The sequence below is a fragment of the Salvelinus sp. IW2-2015 genome, linkage group LG36 (assembly GCF_002910315.2).
Source record: "Salvelinus sp. IW2-2015 linkage group LG36, ASM291031v2, whole genome shotgun sequence".
Lineage (NCBI taxonomy): Eukaryota > Metazoa > Chordata > Actinopteri > Salmoniformes > Salmonidae > Salvelinus > Salvelinus sp. IW2-2015.
The window spans coordinates 41,209,559-41,222,630 of record NC_036875.1 but is presented as its reverse complement, the minus strand read 5'-3'; the positions used below and the strand labels follow the sequence as shown (position 1 = coordinate 41,222,630).

The following is a 13,072-nucleotide window of genomic DNA, read 5'->3' as shown; positions in this document are numbered from 1 at the left end:
AACACTGGGGTTATTGTCCTCTTCCTCTACATGTCTGGATGAAACTGGCTGTATTTAGGGTTGTAAAACACTGGGTTAATTGTCCTTGCTCTCTCTAATGTCTGGGGCATGAGAACTGGCTGTTATTTAGGCTGTGTCAAAACACTGGGGTGTACTGTCCTGGCCGATCTAATATCTGGATGAGAGTGGCTGTTGTTAGGTTGTCAAAACACTGGGGTTATTGGTCTCTGCTCTCTAATGTCTGATGAGAACTGGCCCTGATGCTTATGGGATATCCTATGTAAAAAAACTAAACATAGCCTTCAAGAGACGTTAAAGTTATGAAACATACATAACCACGTAACTTGTAACCAAAGGTCTGATTACGTAAACAGCTTGGATGGAAATTAATTTAGTATAATATTCCCCAGCACAGATTATGACCAAGGGATGTTATTTCTCTCAAGGTTTACACAATGCAGTGTTTATTTCACTGTAATCTGTGGCTTGTCACGCTGTAAACTGTCGGTGACAGTGAGCATCATGTGAGGTCGTTAATCTGTCTCTGTTGTAATCACAGCTACAGTTCTAACGACATCATACATTCTTTTAATGTGAATTTTCTGCATCCAAATGAATATCTATACAGTGTTGTAGGTGGTCAGTGTTGTCAGATCATGCATCCATAATGTTAATGTGTAATGAAACAGTTTGATTCTGATACCATTTGGCTTCAGGACCTGCGAGAGCAGCTACTACACAGACTACGTGAATTCATTCTAAAGAAGAAAAAGTCAAACTCAGGTGGGGTTAATGAGAAAAACCAGGATACTAAACTGATTGACCAGACTGTGTTTATTCTATGACAAAAACTAAGTAATGATCAAATCAAATCAAATGTATTCATAAAGCCCTCTTTACCATCAGCTGATATCTCAAAGTGCTTGTACAGAAACCCAGCCTAAAACCCAAACAGCAAGCAATGCAGGTGTAGAAGCACGGTGGCTAGGAAAAAATCCCTAGAAAGGCCAAAACCTAGGAAGAAACCTTAGAGAGGAACCAGGCTATGAGGGGTGGCCAGTCCTCTTCTGGCTGTGCCGGGTGGAGATTATAACAGAACATGGCCAAGATGTTCAAATGTTCATAATAGACCAGCAGGGTCAAATAATAATAATCACAGTAGTTGTTGAGGGTGCAACAAGTCAGCACCTCAGGAGTAAATGTAGTTGGCTTTCTATAGCCGATCATTAAAAGAGTATCTCTACCGCTCCTGCTGTCTTTAGGAGAGTTGAAAACAGCAGGTCTGGGACAGGTAGCACGTCCGGTGAACAGGTCAGGGTTCCATAGCCGCAGGCAGAACAGTTGAAACTGGAGCAGCAGCACGGCCAGTGGACTGAGGACAGCAAGGAGTCATCATGCCAGGTAGTCCTGAGGCATGGTCCTAGGGCTCAGGTCCTCCAAGAGAGAAAGAGAGAATTAGAGAGAGCGTACTTAAATTCACGCAGGACACCGGATAAGACAGGAGAAGTACTCCAGATATAACAAACTGACCCTAGCCCCCGACACATAAACTACTGCAGCATAAATACTGGAGGCTGAGACAGGAGGGGTCAGGAGACACTGTGGCCTCGTCCCGATGATACCCCCGGACAGGGCCAAACAGGAAGGATATAACAGGAAGGATATATAATGATGACTGCAGCGTGCAGTTATTGACATCATTGTGTTTGTTTCAGTACCTCTATCAGATCAGATAAACCCAGACTGTTGGAGACAATGAAAGACACAGTCAGGTCCTATATCTACACACCGCAGAGAAAGGTACGTCGGAGGGCTTTGACAATTTGTCTGCTAATCTTTTTAAAAACGAAATATCCTAATGATACCATTGTTATCATATTTTTTTGTAGTATTCCGGTTTCCACTAAAGCTGCGATCTCAGCATTTGTGTCCTCCATAGCAGTTTATCAGGTAAAAAAATACTGCAGTTGATTAGGAATCCATCACATTTCAGCAAAACATAACAATAAACAAAGGAACATAACAACAATCCACATCAACGGTTGGTTGTTGAACAGGCTGCTTTCAGATAACTTGACAAGATTCTTGTTGTTTCAATAGAAATAACTCTAACAGCCATGTGGTCATCCATCCCCTAGGTGGCGCTGTTGCTGGTAGTACTGGTGATCCCACCCTCCACATAGTCCGTGCTGGTATAGATGACAAGTTCCCCTTCCTTCTGGAGGGCTTTGGTATCGTCCTATCAGAGGACAGGATGGAGGTGGTCCAGATAGTCATTCACTATACCTGTGGTCTGGAAGGTGGGTGTCCTGTATCTACTGAGATGAGCTGCAGCATCGGGTGATAAGACAGTTACTGTGTGGGTTGACCTGGCTGTTCGTTATGTTGTGCTAGTGGTTACCTGTGTGGGTTGACCCTGGCCTGTTCGTTATGTGTGTAGTGTGTTACCTGTGTGGGTTGACCCTGGCCTGTTCGTATGTTGTGTAGTGTGTTACCTGTGTGGGTTGACCCTGGGCTGTTCGTTATTTGTGTAGTGTGTTACCTGTGTGGGTTGACCCTGGCCTGTTCGTTATGTTGTTTAGTGTGTTACCTGTGTGGGTTGACCCTGGCCTGTTCGTTATGTTGTGTAGTGTGTTACCTGTGTGGGTTGACCCTGGCCTGTTCGTTATGTTGTGTAGTGTGTTACCTGTGTGGGTTGACCCTGGCCTGTTCGTTATGTTGTGTAGTGTGTTACCTGTGTGGGTTGACCCTGGCCTGTCGTTATGTTGTGTAGTTTTACCTGTGTGGGTTGACCCTGGCCTGTTGTTATTGTTGTAGTGTGTTACCTGTGTGGGTTGACCCTGGCCTGTTCGTTATGTTGTGTAGTGTGTTACCTGTGGGGTTGACCCTGGCCTGTTGTTATGTTGTGTAGTGTGTTACCTGTGTGGGTTGACCTGGCCTGTTCGTTATGTTGTGTAGTGTGTTACCTGTGTGGGTTGACCCTGGCCTGTTCGTTATGTTGTGTAGTGTGTTACCTGTGTGGGTTGACCCTGGCCTGTTCGTTATGTTTGTGTAGTGTGTTACCTGTGTGGGTGACCCTGGCTGTTCGTTATGTTTTGTAGGTGGTACCTGTGTGGTTGACCTTGGCCTGTTCGCTCACCCTGATCATGCTCATGAGGTCCATGATCCTTCACAGTACAATTACTTCAGCCAACACAGTAACACAGCTAACACAGTATCACACTAACACACTGACACCTAGTATCCACACTAACACAGTATCACACTAACACAGTTCATCACACTATCACACTACAACACAGTATCACACTAACACAGTATCACACTAAAACACAAACAATAACAATCACAGTAACACACTAACACACACAGTATCACATGTATCACACTAACACAGTATCACAGTAAACACACTAAAACAGTACACACTAACACAGTATCACATGTATTCACACACTAACACAGTATCACACTAACACAGTATCACACTAACACAGTAACACACTAACACAGTATCACACTAACACAACACAATCTACACTAACACCTTCTCAAACCAACCCAAAACAACTAACACAGTATCACATCTAACACAGTATCACAGTATACACACTAACACAGTAATAACACACAGTAACACAGTATCACACTTAACACAGTAAACACACCACTAACACAGTATCACATTATCACACTAACACAGTAACACACTAACACAGTATTACACTAACACAGACACACAGTAACACAGTATCACAGTAAAACAGTAACACAGTAACTATATCAGTGCACCAAACATTGTGTTCTTTTGTACGTTCAAGAAACAATGGCAAAATACCAAATAACTGATCTTTTCAAGTGTTTTCCTTTCATGCATAAGAAATTKTATTTCTTCATGTTTCTACCATCAGATGGAACCTTCAGGGCTTGTACAGAGGAGATATTTACAACGTGTATAATTGCCAGAAGAGCATCCGTCCGTCTCAGACAGGCCTAGTGTGTTGGATGGGCTTCATTGGATATCAGGCTGCTGTCATCTCTTTAGGTAGGCTGACCTGACACGGTGGTTTTAATTCCTAATTAAATCATTAATCAATTACCATTTTATCATAATAGTTCTTCAGTAAATACTTGGTCATTTCTGTGTGCTACCAACCTCAATTCCTTTTAAAACTTACTTTAAAAAAATGAATTTTATGAAAGATGGCAGTTATATTCTTATTCTAGATTCCTCTCTTACTATTGAATATGATTTGGTCAGGAATGGTCCTCCAGACTCTGGTCTTCTTCATCTGTTTTGTGTGGTTGGTGTTCCTCATCATCATCCCCATCTTGTATGGCCAGAACCTCATACTCTTCCAGGTCGCTGCCAAGGCCTGGTGAGTGCATCTTAAATTGAATTACATTTGTTCCTGCCTGCTTATATGGAATCATACTCTTGCCATGAAGCCTTTATCTGATGTTCAAGCACCATCTTACAGAAACAATTTTGACCAGCTAGCTCATCACCACAATACACTTTGAACTGATTGAGATACTCATCAGTGGATAAGAGCCTCGTATTTTCATATTGTGTGGATTATTTTCCCATTGTGGTATCTGATCTCACCAGGCCTGTGTGGGTGACGTTGATACTGACTATTGCTCTACAACACGTGACAGCCAGGTTCGCTTTCATCAAAAAGGATGCTGGGACAAGAGACTTGAACAACAGGTACTAAGATTCTAGAACTCTATAAATTATTTACTTTATTTATTTGTWAATTTTTTWAAACTTTTTTTCTTCAGAACTAGTGACATCATAGATGAATTCCACCAGGGTTTCCCAAACTCAGACCTCGTGACCACAAGCGTTTTGATCATTTGAATCAGCTGTGTAGTGTTAGGGCAAAAACCAAAACGGGCACCCCTTGGGGTCCCGCGGACCGATTTTGGGGAAATGCTGGATTACACACTTCTTGAGTTGAAAGAGGGGTTTCTTTTCCTTTTTTGGTATATTTATGTAACATGAAAAAAGACAAAAATTAAATGCGTTTTTTTTCATAGGGGGACATGCCCCGGACCCCCTGTACTTTCTTTCACCATTGATCCACCAAAGTAGAATCTAGATGTTTATTGGCTGTGTTGTTCCAGAGGCAGTCTGTTCCTGCTTACCTACCTGCTCTTCCTGATCAACATTGTGGTGGGGTTGATGCAGCCATCTGGGATGGTCATCACTGCCCTCTATAACATCATCCACCTGGGACGCATGGCATCAGCCTCCTCAACCGCGCCGCTGAACCTACGACCCGGGTATGTCAACATCAGTTCAGGGAATTATATAGTCACTTTTTTTTGAAAGGCCTGCGCTGGTAGATTTGTTACAAACGGATATTGTTAGGGGTCCTAGGCTAGTTACATGGTCTGTACCTGAATGAATGTGTGCGTTTCTGTGAGAAATAAGGGTTTGAGGACCGTGTTGGCTGGACATGTGCCTAGGGAGACAGCAACCGTACCTTGGTCCAGTGCCAGTCAGCTCTGTCTCATCTTGACCTCTTGGTTGGCCAGTCCAAGCAGATTATTTGTTCAGATGGTGGCGAAACATAAATATGTTAAAAAAATGTAAAAATACCAAAGGCATGGCAAACTAAAAGCTCCCAAAAACAAACGAAAGGTGTCATGGCCACCAAACAAAACCAGCAGCCTCACGGCTTGCCATCTGGGACACTGACTGACCATCACCTAATAAAGTATTCTCATGTATGGTGACACGTTCATTAGCAATCATCTAACAATAACCCATGTCATTGAAAAACATTGGCCCGCCGGGTGGCACAGTGGTCTAGGGCTGAGACTGGGTTCGCGCCCAGGCTTGTTCGCAGCCGACGCGCAGGGAGGTCGTGGGGCGACGCACAATTGGCCTAGCATCGTCCGGGTTAGGGAGGGTTTTGGCCGGTCTGGGATCATCCTTGTCTATCGCGCACTAGCGACTCTGTGCCGGGCGGGCGCCAGTGTCACGCTAATCAGGTCGCAGGTGCAGGTGTTTCCTCGACACATTGGTGCGGCTGGCTTCCGGTGTTGGAGTGCGCGTGTGTTGAAGCAAGTGCGGCTTGGTTGGGTTGTGTTTCGGAAGGACGCATGGTTTCGACCCTTCGTCTTCCATCCGTACCGGCAGTTGTAGCGAGAGACAAGATAGTATTACTTAACAGTTGGATAACGAATTGGGGAGAAAAGGGGGTAAAATTCTAAAATATATATAATATAATTTTTTTATTTTTAAAATTGAAAAAATTTCTGAAATATGTACCTGATGCAATTCCATCAATGTTTAACCTGCTTGAAATACACAGGTGAACAGGTTAACCTAACACATTGGTTTATGAATGAGCCCTCAATATGTCTGAATCCCTGACCTCTGACCTTCACACAGCTTATTGTTACTACACCCACTACCTGAAGGTAGAGGTCAGCCAATCCCACCCTGTGATGAAGGCCTTCTGTGGGCTGGCACTGCAGGCTGCCTCGGCTGGAGGCGCTGGGCAGAAGATGCGAGATGCAGAGGAAGGTTGTTGTAGACATACACACTCCTACACGGATTTYCACGAAGGGTGTGGCCTTTTCTGTCCCTCGCAGACACTTCCCAGACATGACATTGACTGAACCTACTACTAMTACACAATGTGGAATTTATATCACCAAATAATTCCATSCATCCAGTGTCAGTCTCTTGCTCTGRCCTGCCGGCCTGCTCCTCCTCCTCACTCTCCATGCTTTCAGGGATCCAGCTGGTGAATCAGGAGAAGAGACGGGACAAGGTGGTTAACAGCAGGAGGGTGCGYGCACGCTGGCAGTTACTCTACACACTGGTCAACAACCCATCTCTACTGGGGTCCAGAAAACACTACCAGCTGCAGGTCGGTCGCCAAAATAAGAGTGTAGAAAAGAAGGCCAGCAACCTGTGTGTTTGTGTGTGTGACAATTTCCTGTACTCTACAAGACAAAGTATTTTTTCCTTCTCCAGCCCTCTGACAGCTTCGTGAATGGAACGAACCGTAGCGCCGCGGCAGGAAGCAAGAAAGACGCCAGCAGCAGAGACGCCAGCAGCAAACCCACCGCTGCCGAGGCAGGCGCTGCTACACCCCACGCTGCCGAGGCAGGCGCTGCTACACCCCACGCTGCCGAGGCAGGCGCTGCTACACCCTCTGCCGCTGCCACCGATGCTGCTGCTGCTGCTGCTGCCACCGACGCTGCTGCTGCTAACTGAGACCATGACACGCAGTCATGACTGATGTTATGTGGTTTATGGGGTACTGACACTCTGCTGCTCTCTATACAACCCAATGTTCCAACTGCTTGGTCTTCAGGGTAGCAGGTGACTGTAGAGACCTGTATTTCTGTGGGTTGCAGTCAAGTGCCGTGGCTTGTTCAGCTCCACATGAAGTGAATCTCTATGTAGGTTGCTTTCTGTGTCATATTGTTGTCTGCAATGTCGATTTCAAAATTTGCTGGTCTATTATTTAGTTTTTGTAAAGGTCGTTATGGTGAAATAGTACAAAATCTCAACGGTTGCATGTGTTTGGTTATGATGCACAGAATACATCCAGTTTTAGCATCCACTATCCACCCCTTCATTTAATGTATTGCCCTTTATCAGTTGTTTCGGTAAGTTTTCAGAGGTTGAAATATTTGCTTTCAAAATATATGCAAGAYCAATGATACAACATTTAGACAAAAAATYAATGTAACTGACATCACAATCCAGTGTGAAAAAAATCAACTGTTTTTCTCCTAGGTGGGAGTATGTGATTAAGACTCTTATTTTGAAAGAGAGACTTCTTTTCAAACAAATAAAACAGTTTMAAAGTAAATACAGGGGAACAACAAATGTGTAAGCATGTTTTCAAGAACCATGATGACTGTGTATGGAAACCCATTTTACAGAAGCCAATATTCAGACAGTTCATTCGTAGTACAACTACCCCTTTTTTTGGCATTTCACTATAGATCGAATAACATGCCATGTCAGGAAGCTGCAAATCAATAATGAACAAGCATTCCTTGTCAATACTTTATTACTTCAGYCACATATAGCAGAGGATGAACACTGAGGAAATTTACACATCTTAACACTTACATTTAATCCTACGCTATCAAAATGTAACACTTATCTTCCTGTCAAAATGTAAGAGTTGAGCAACAGTGAGGGTTTTAATGGATATGAGATAGAGACATATGGATCATATATATTATTGACACAATACCAGGTTAAAGSTTACTGTGAAATGACTTACAACAATAGCGTGTGACACACAGCTWWAGGGTTTGTTGGCAACAGTGAAGTGGAAATAGTGTGTGCAAAGCTGTCATCAAGGCAAAGGGGGGGGGGYSWKRWKRTTWAAYYAWRRWAAAWRRWAAAWWWWWTTTWAAWTMMTTWAKKKRTTTTTTTGGTTACTACATGATTCAATATGTGTTATTTCATAGTTTTGATGTCCTCACTATTATTCTACAATGTAGAAAATAGTAAAAATAAAMAAAGACCTACTCATTCAAGGGTTTTTGTGTCKAKACTTTTGTCTGGTACTGTATATTATTGACACAATACCAGGTTAAAGGTTACTGTAAAATGACTTACAACAATAGCTTGTGACACACAGCTATAGGGTTTGTTGGCAACAGTGAAGCGGACATTCACTCTAGATTAAAAAACAGCATTGATAGCCTACAATATATTAACATAGACATTCATAAGTGCATCTGTTACTTTAAGAAGAGACATTTTTAGATACAGTTAAAAGCTTCTTGCCTCCTTGCCTGTGAGACTACACTGAATAACTGAATAACAAGTCTCTGGAAACGTCCCTGTTAAGAGCACACCGGAGGGGTCTATTTTTAGAATAGGCTTACATATTTTACTACAGAGACGGGTTTGTTTTTACTTAATCTTCACAGCATACATAAGAAACTACCTTCTTTACTTTTCCATTCAAAAGCGGAAGCACCTATGACTTTGTCTACACTGTATCCAGGCCATTGATACGGCAGCCATTTTGAAAAAACGACAGGTCACAGGTTCTTCTCTCATGGATCGATAAACAGTTACTGTGAGACTTACGTTACATGTGACCATGACTGAAGATGACTAGAYCCTGTCTAGTCAAGACGATCTATCAAATACCAACAACAACAACAGGATCAGTGGTGTGGCTCTTTGTACTGCCCAGAGATATTAACAGCCTCCGCCCCTAGWGGTAACCTATCGCTGAACTCTGACCCCATCTCACACTCATCCAGATTCCCTCTGTACTGAGACAGAGTGAACGACTCAGTCACCACACTCCCCTCCACGTCCTTCTCTCTCTCTCCCCCGCTCTCCGACTCCCCGTCCTCCCCATCCCCCATCTCGCTGGCTGTGATCTGCGTCTGTGACTCGGCGTACGAGTTCCTCAGGTTGAAGTTGACCACTAGGTTCCTCTCCATGTGATGCTGGTGGTCTTTAGCCTTCATGATGAGCTTGTAGGTCTTGTTCCTGTATTTGTAGACCAGGTGGAAGCAGGTGGCCCCCAGCAGGGGCACGGTGGAGACGGTGAGGAGACAGATACTGACGACTATAATGATCAGCAGGTTAGGAACTCTCTTCCTGGTGGCGAAGAGGACCTGCACCTCACAGTCCTCTCCTCTGTAGGTGAGACAGAGGGAGTAGTTGGCGCCGGGGCGTAGGTCCTGGAACAGATAGGTGTTGACGCCATCTTCCATCCTGGACCACTGGATGGCTGAGTGTCTGTGGTCTGAYGTGACACACAGATACAGCCCTGAGTCCACCTGGGCTCTCCTGGTTACCTCTGATTGGTTGGGAGGCTCTTTGTTGACGGAATGGAACCCTTCTGAGGCGCTGAGACGGATGTCTGTGTTGTCTTTAGGAAGGAGGAGAGGATTGAGTCTAACTTTAGCCTCAGTCTCTGACACYTCTAAGGCTATGACTCCAAAGTCAAAGGTATACTGCCTGACATCTTCCAGGCTTATATTGAAGGCCTGGTTAGAGATGTACTGTGTCTCACTGGTCAAGGTACATTTGCTAGTTGCACGGGGCGGATATTTGGGCACTTGCTTTGTACGCTCAGTGTCAACTTCAATGGGAGGAAAGGTTGGGAAGACATTGTACTTTCCCTCCAAATGGGGAATATTGAATGGTTTAAAAGGGTTATTACTGGAGGTTTTGATCACAGGTTGAAGTACTGAGGGGATTTTCTCCCCATTAATAATAACTGGTGGGTCAATCACTTTTCCAACAGGTTGAGGTGGTGGTGGTTTTGGTACTACCACTACTATTGATAGTGAATCGTCATCTTTACCAAACTCATTGGTGGCGGAACAGCTGTAGTTGCCATTGTCCTTTTTACTGAGGCGCGGTATGACTAGAGTGCCGTTATGGAACATTTCAAATGGTTTGTCTGCCGTTTTAGAATCCTCGTTAGATTCATTGGATTCTGCTAATTCTTTATCTTTGGTGGACAGAGGGTACTCTACACTTTGACGGTTTGTGTGGATTTTCCAGATAACGTCTGGCTTTGGGTTCCCTTTGATCTCACAGTTCAGGATCAACACTGTGCCTTCATAGAGTGTTMTATTCTGAACGTTYGGCTCGGGCGTTATGCTAACATTAGGGGCCATGCACTTTGACTCAGACAGTTTCACGATCACCGCTCCTCTCAACTGCTCTGGACTGTCACAGACAATCGAGTTCTGTTCRGGGACCGATACGGTGGTCTTTAGAATCCAGTCCCTCAGCCAGTCCATCTTACAGTGGCATGTGAATGGGTTGTTATAGAGCTGTAGATGAGACAGGGAGATCAGGCTGTCGAAAGACCCCTCCGCTATAGTGGTGAACCTGTTGTTGTTGAGGCGGAGAGACCTCAGGTCCTTGAGGTTAGAGAAGAGTCTTTAGGCAGACTGACCATCGCATTGTGGTCATCTTCAGCAGCTGCAGGCTGTGAGGTTATGGAGATCCTCCCAAGGAAGTCCACCACTTGTTGTGACTGACATCAAAGTTCCTCAGCTGGACCAGGGGAGCCAGGGCGCCCGGGTCGATGGTGACTATCTCGTTATGGGCCATCCATAAGGACGTGACTTGGGTCACGTTGTCGAAGCTGCCCGACTCCACCAAAGATATTTTGTTGGCAGAGAGACTCAGAGTGGTCAACGTTGGGGGCAACTTTTCAGGGATGTCAACCAAGTCTTTGTGAGGAGCATTCAGCGAATGGCGTCCGTATTTGGCGGAGCAGTCGCATAGTTCAGGGCAGCCGTGTCCGACTCCAATAACAGAGCTCCATAAGGAGAGAAGAGACGCGTAGGAACGAGACATTTTCTCTTCCTGCAAAACAAATGTCACTGTGTCACTACATATCTTTTAGTTGTAATGTCAAGCTGTTACAATTCACATGCACACACTCAGTCACCATTCATAAACAGTCCGGATAAAAAGGTACCTCAACGTTCTCTTGAGTGTAAATGCAACAATGAAAATATGAAATATTGATGAATAGGCTAATAATGTTACGCTGTCTAATTCCTCCTCCTCGGATGAGGAGAAGGAGTAAGGGTCGGACCAAAACGCAGCGTTGTACGATGACAAATAGATATTTAAAGACGAACACGAGAAAAACACTTGGAAAAATACAAAACAACGTAGACAGACCTGAACTTGAGAACTTACAAGACACGAAGAACGCACGAACAGGAAAGACTAGCCAAACGAACGAACAAACGAAACAGTCCCGTGTGTGGACACAGACACAGGAACAATCACCCACAAACAAACAGTGAGAACAGCCTACCTTAATAGGTTCTCAATCAGAGGAAACGCAAACACCTGCCTCTAATTGAGAACCATATCAGGCAACACATTTAACCCAACATAGAAACACATAACATAGAATGCCCACCCCAACTCACGCCCTGACCAACTAAACACATACAAAAACAAGAAAACAGGTCAAGAACTTGACAAATAAATATTACAACTGCCAACCCTGACTTTGAAATCCACTTACAGGATTTAAATATAACTGTAATACTTATATCTGTCTGATAGCCTAGGAATTCTGCTTAAATTAGAACAAAAATATTGATGGTTACATTTCTTTACCAGAATTATTAGTTTCAATATACATTGATAATAAAGTACTGTCATACAAATATATAAAGATTGTTTATTAAATTTCGACATTTCAACCAAGCTGATCAATTCAACTAAACCAGAGAGCTCGTGAAAAAGGTTGCCACCTTTTTGGAGCGCATGCAGTTTGTTTTTAAACTACGCCACAGCGACTGTGCCCGAGCCCTGTCCTTGGTGCTGAGAATGACAGCACCGGCACCGCGTATGATGTCGTTAACCGCGGGAATCAGTACATGCGTGCAGCTGGTGTAGAATGCTATGGTCATGCATCAATCAAGGCGACATTTCACTGCAAAAAAAAAACCACAACTAAATGTAAAACGTTTAGGAAGTAAATGTTATATTTCACGATGACTCAGGTGTCCTTAGAGGTCAAAACGCACATAAAAGAACAATGCTACATTCTACAAAATTCCCATTTCTAAGCAAACAGAAACACATTCAACCTCGCCATCAAAAACAACATAACACGTCTTACCAGTGTGATGTTTTCCCCAGCGCAATGGAAGCAATGAATATTCTTACTATTGATAGGAGTGGTCTCTTATGTGAACCCCATAAAGCTGGCTACATGATGAGTTGGGAGCAAGTTTTTAAAAGGTGTGCACGTATGGCATTGCTCTTACATGGTTGCTGAAACATATGTGGGTCCTTTCGTGGTCGGATGCTGATAGGTCTGTGCGTTGCGATTGGATTTCGCAGAGAGTCACAGCACGCTGCCGCCTCTGGAAAGTAGACGTTGCAAAAACATTAAAGTGATGCACCCTCCCTCTTCCATGGCTTCTGTTATCTTCCATGACAACAGTGTAGGAGACCCACGCAGCCAATTATTGATGGACTGTTAATAACTGGTATATAGGCCTAGATGTGACAAGCTGGAAAAGTGCCAGATTCCAGGGTGTGGATTGAGCAGGCAGAGTG

General features: G+C 44.0%; 1 protein-coding gene and 1 pseudogene across 1 annotated transcript in view; one reads left to right on the top strand and one right to left on the bottom strand.

Moving 5' to 3' along the window:
- Positions 1-8,529, top strand: part of stra6 (signaling receptor and transporter of retinol STRA6) — a 9,732-nt gene extending 1,203 nt beyond the window's left edge. Inside the window, 15 exon segments of the mRNA XM_070437643.1 lie at positions 1,716-1,798; positions 1,883-1,950; positions 2,139-2,163; positions 2,166-2,300; positions 2,535-2,573; positions 3,139-3,172; positions 3,909-4,045; positions 4,262-4,379; positions 4,613-4,714; positions 5,134-5,249; positions 5,252-5,278; positions 5,281-5,292; positions 6,410-6,544; positions 6,757-6,893; positions 7,001-8,529. Coding sequence (XP_070293744.1) covers positions 1,716-1,798; positions 1,883-1,950; positions 2,139-2,163; positions 2,166-2,300; positions 2,535-2,573; positions 3,139-3,172; positions 3,909-4,045; positions 4,262-4,379; positions 4,613-4,714; positions 5,134-5,249; positions 5,252-5,278; positions 5,281-5,292; positions 6,410-6,544; positions 6,757-6,893; positions 7,001-7,243 — 1,411 coding nt within the window. The 3' untranslated portion in view covers positions 7,244-8,529.
- LOC111959294 (immunoglobulin superfamily containing leucine-rich repeat protein 2-like) lies at positions 8,034-12,870 on the bottom strand (annotated as a pseudogene).
- Positions 12,871-13,072: the final 202 nt, after the last annotated feature.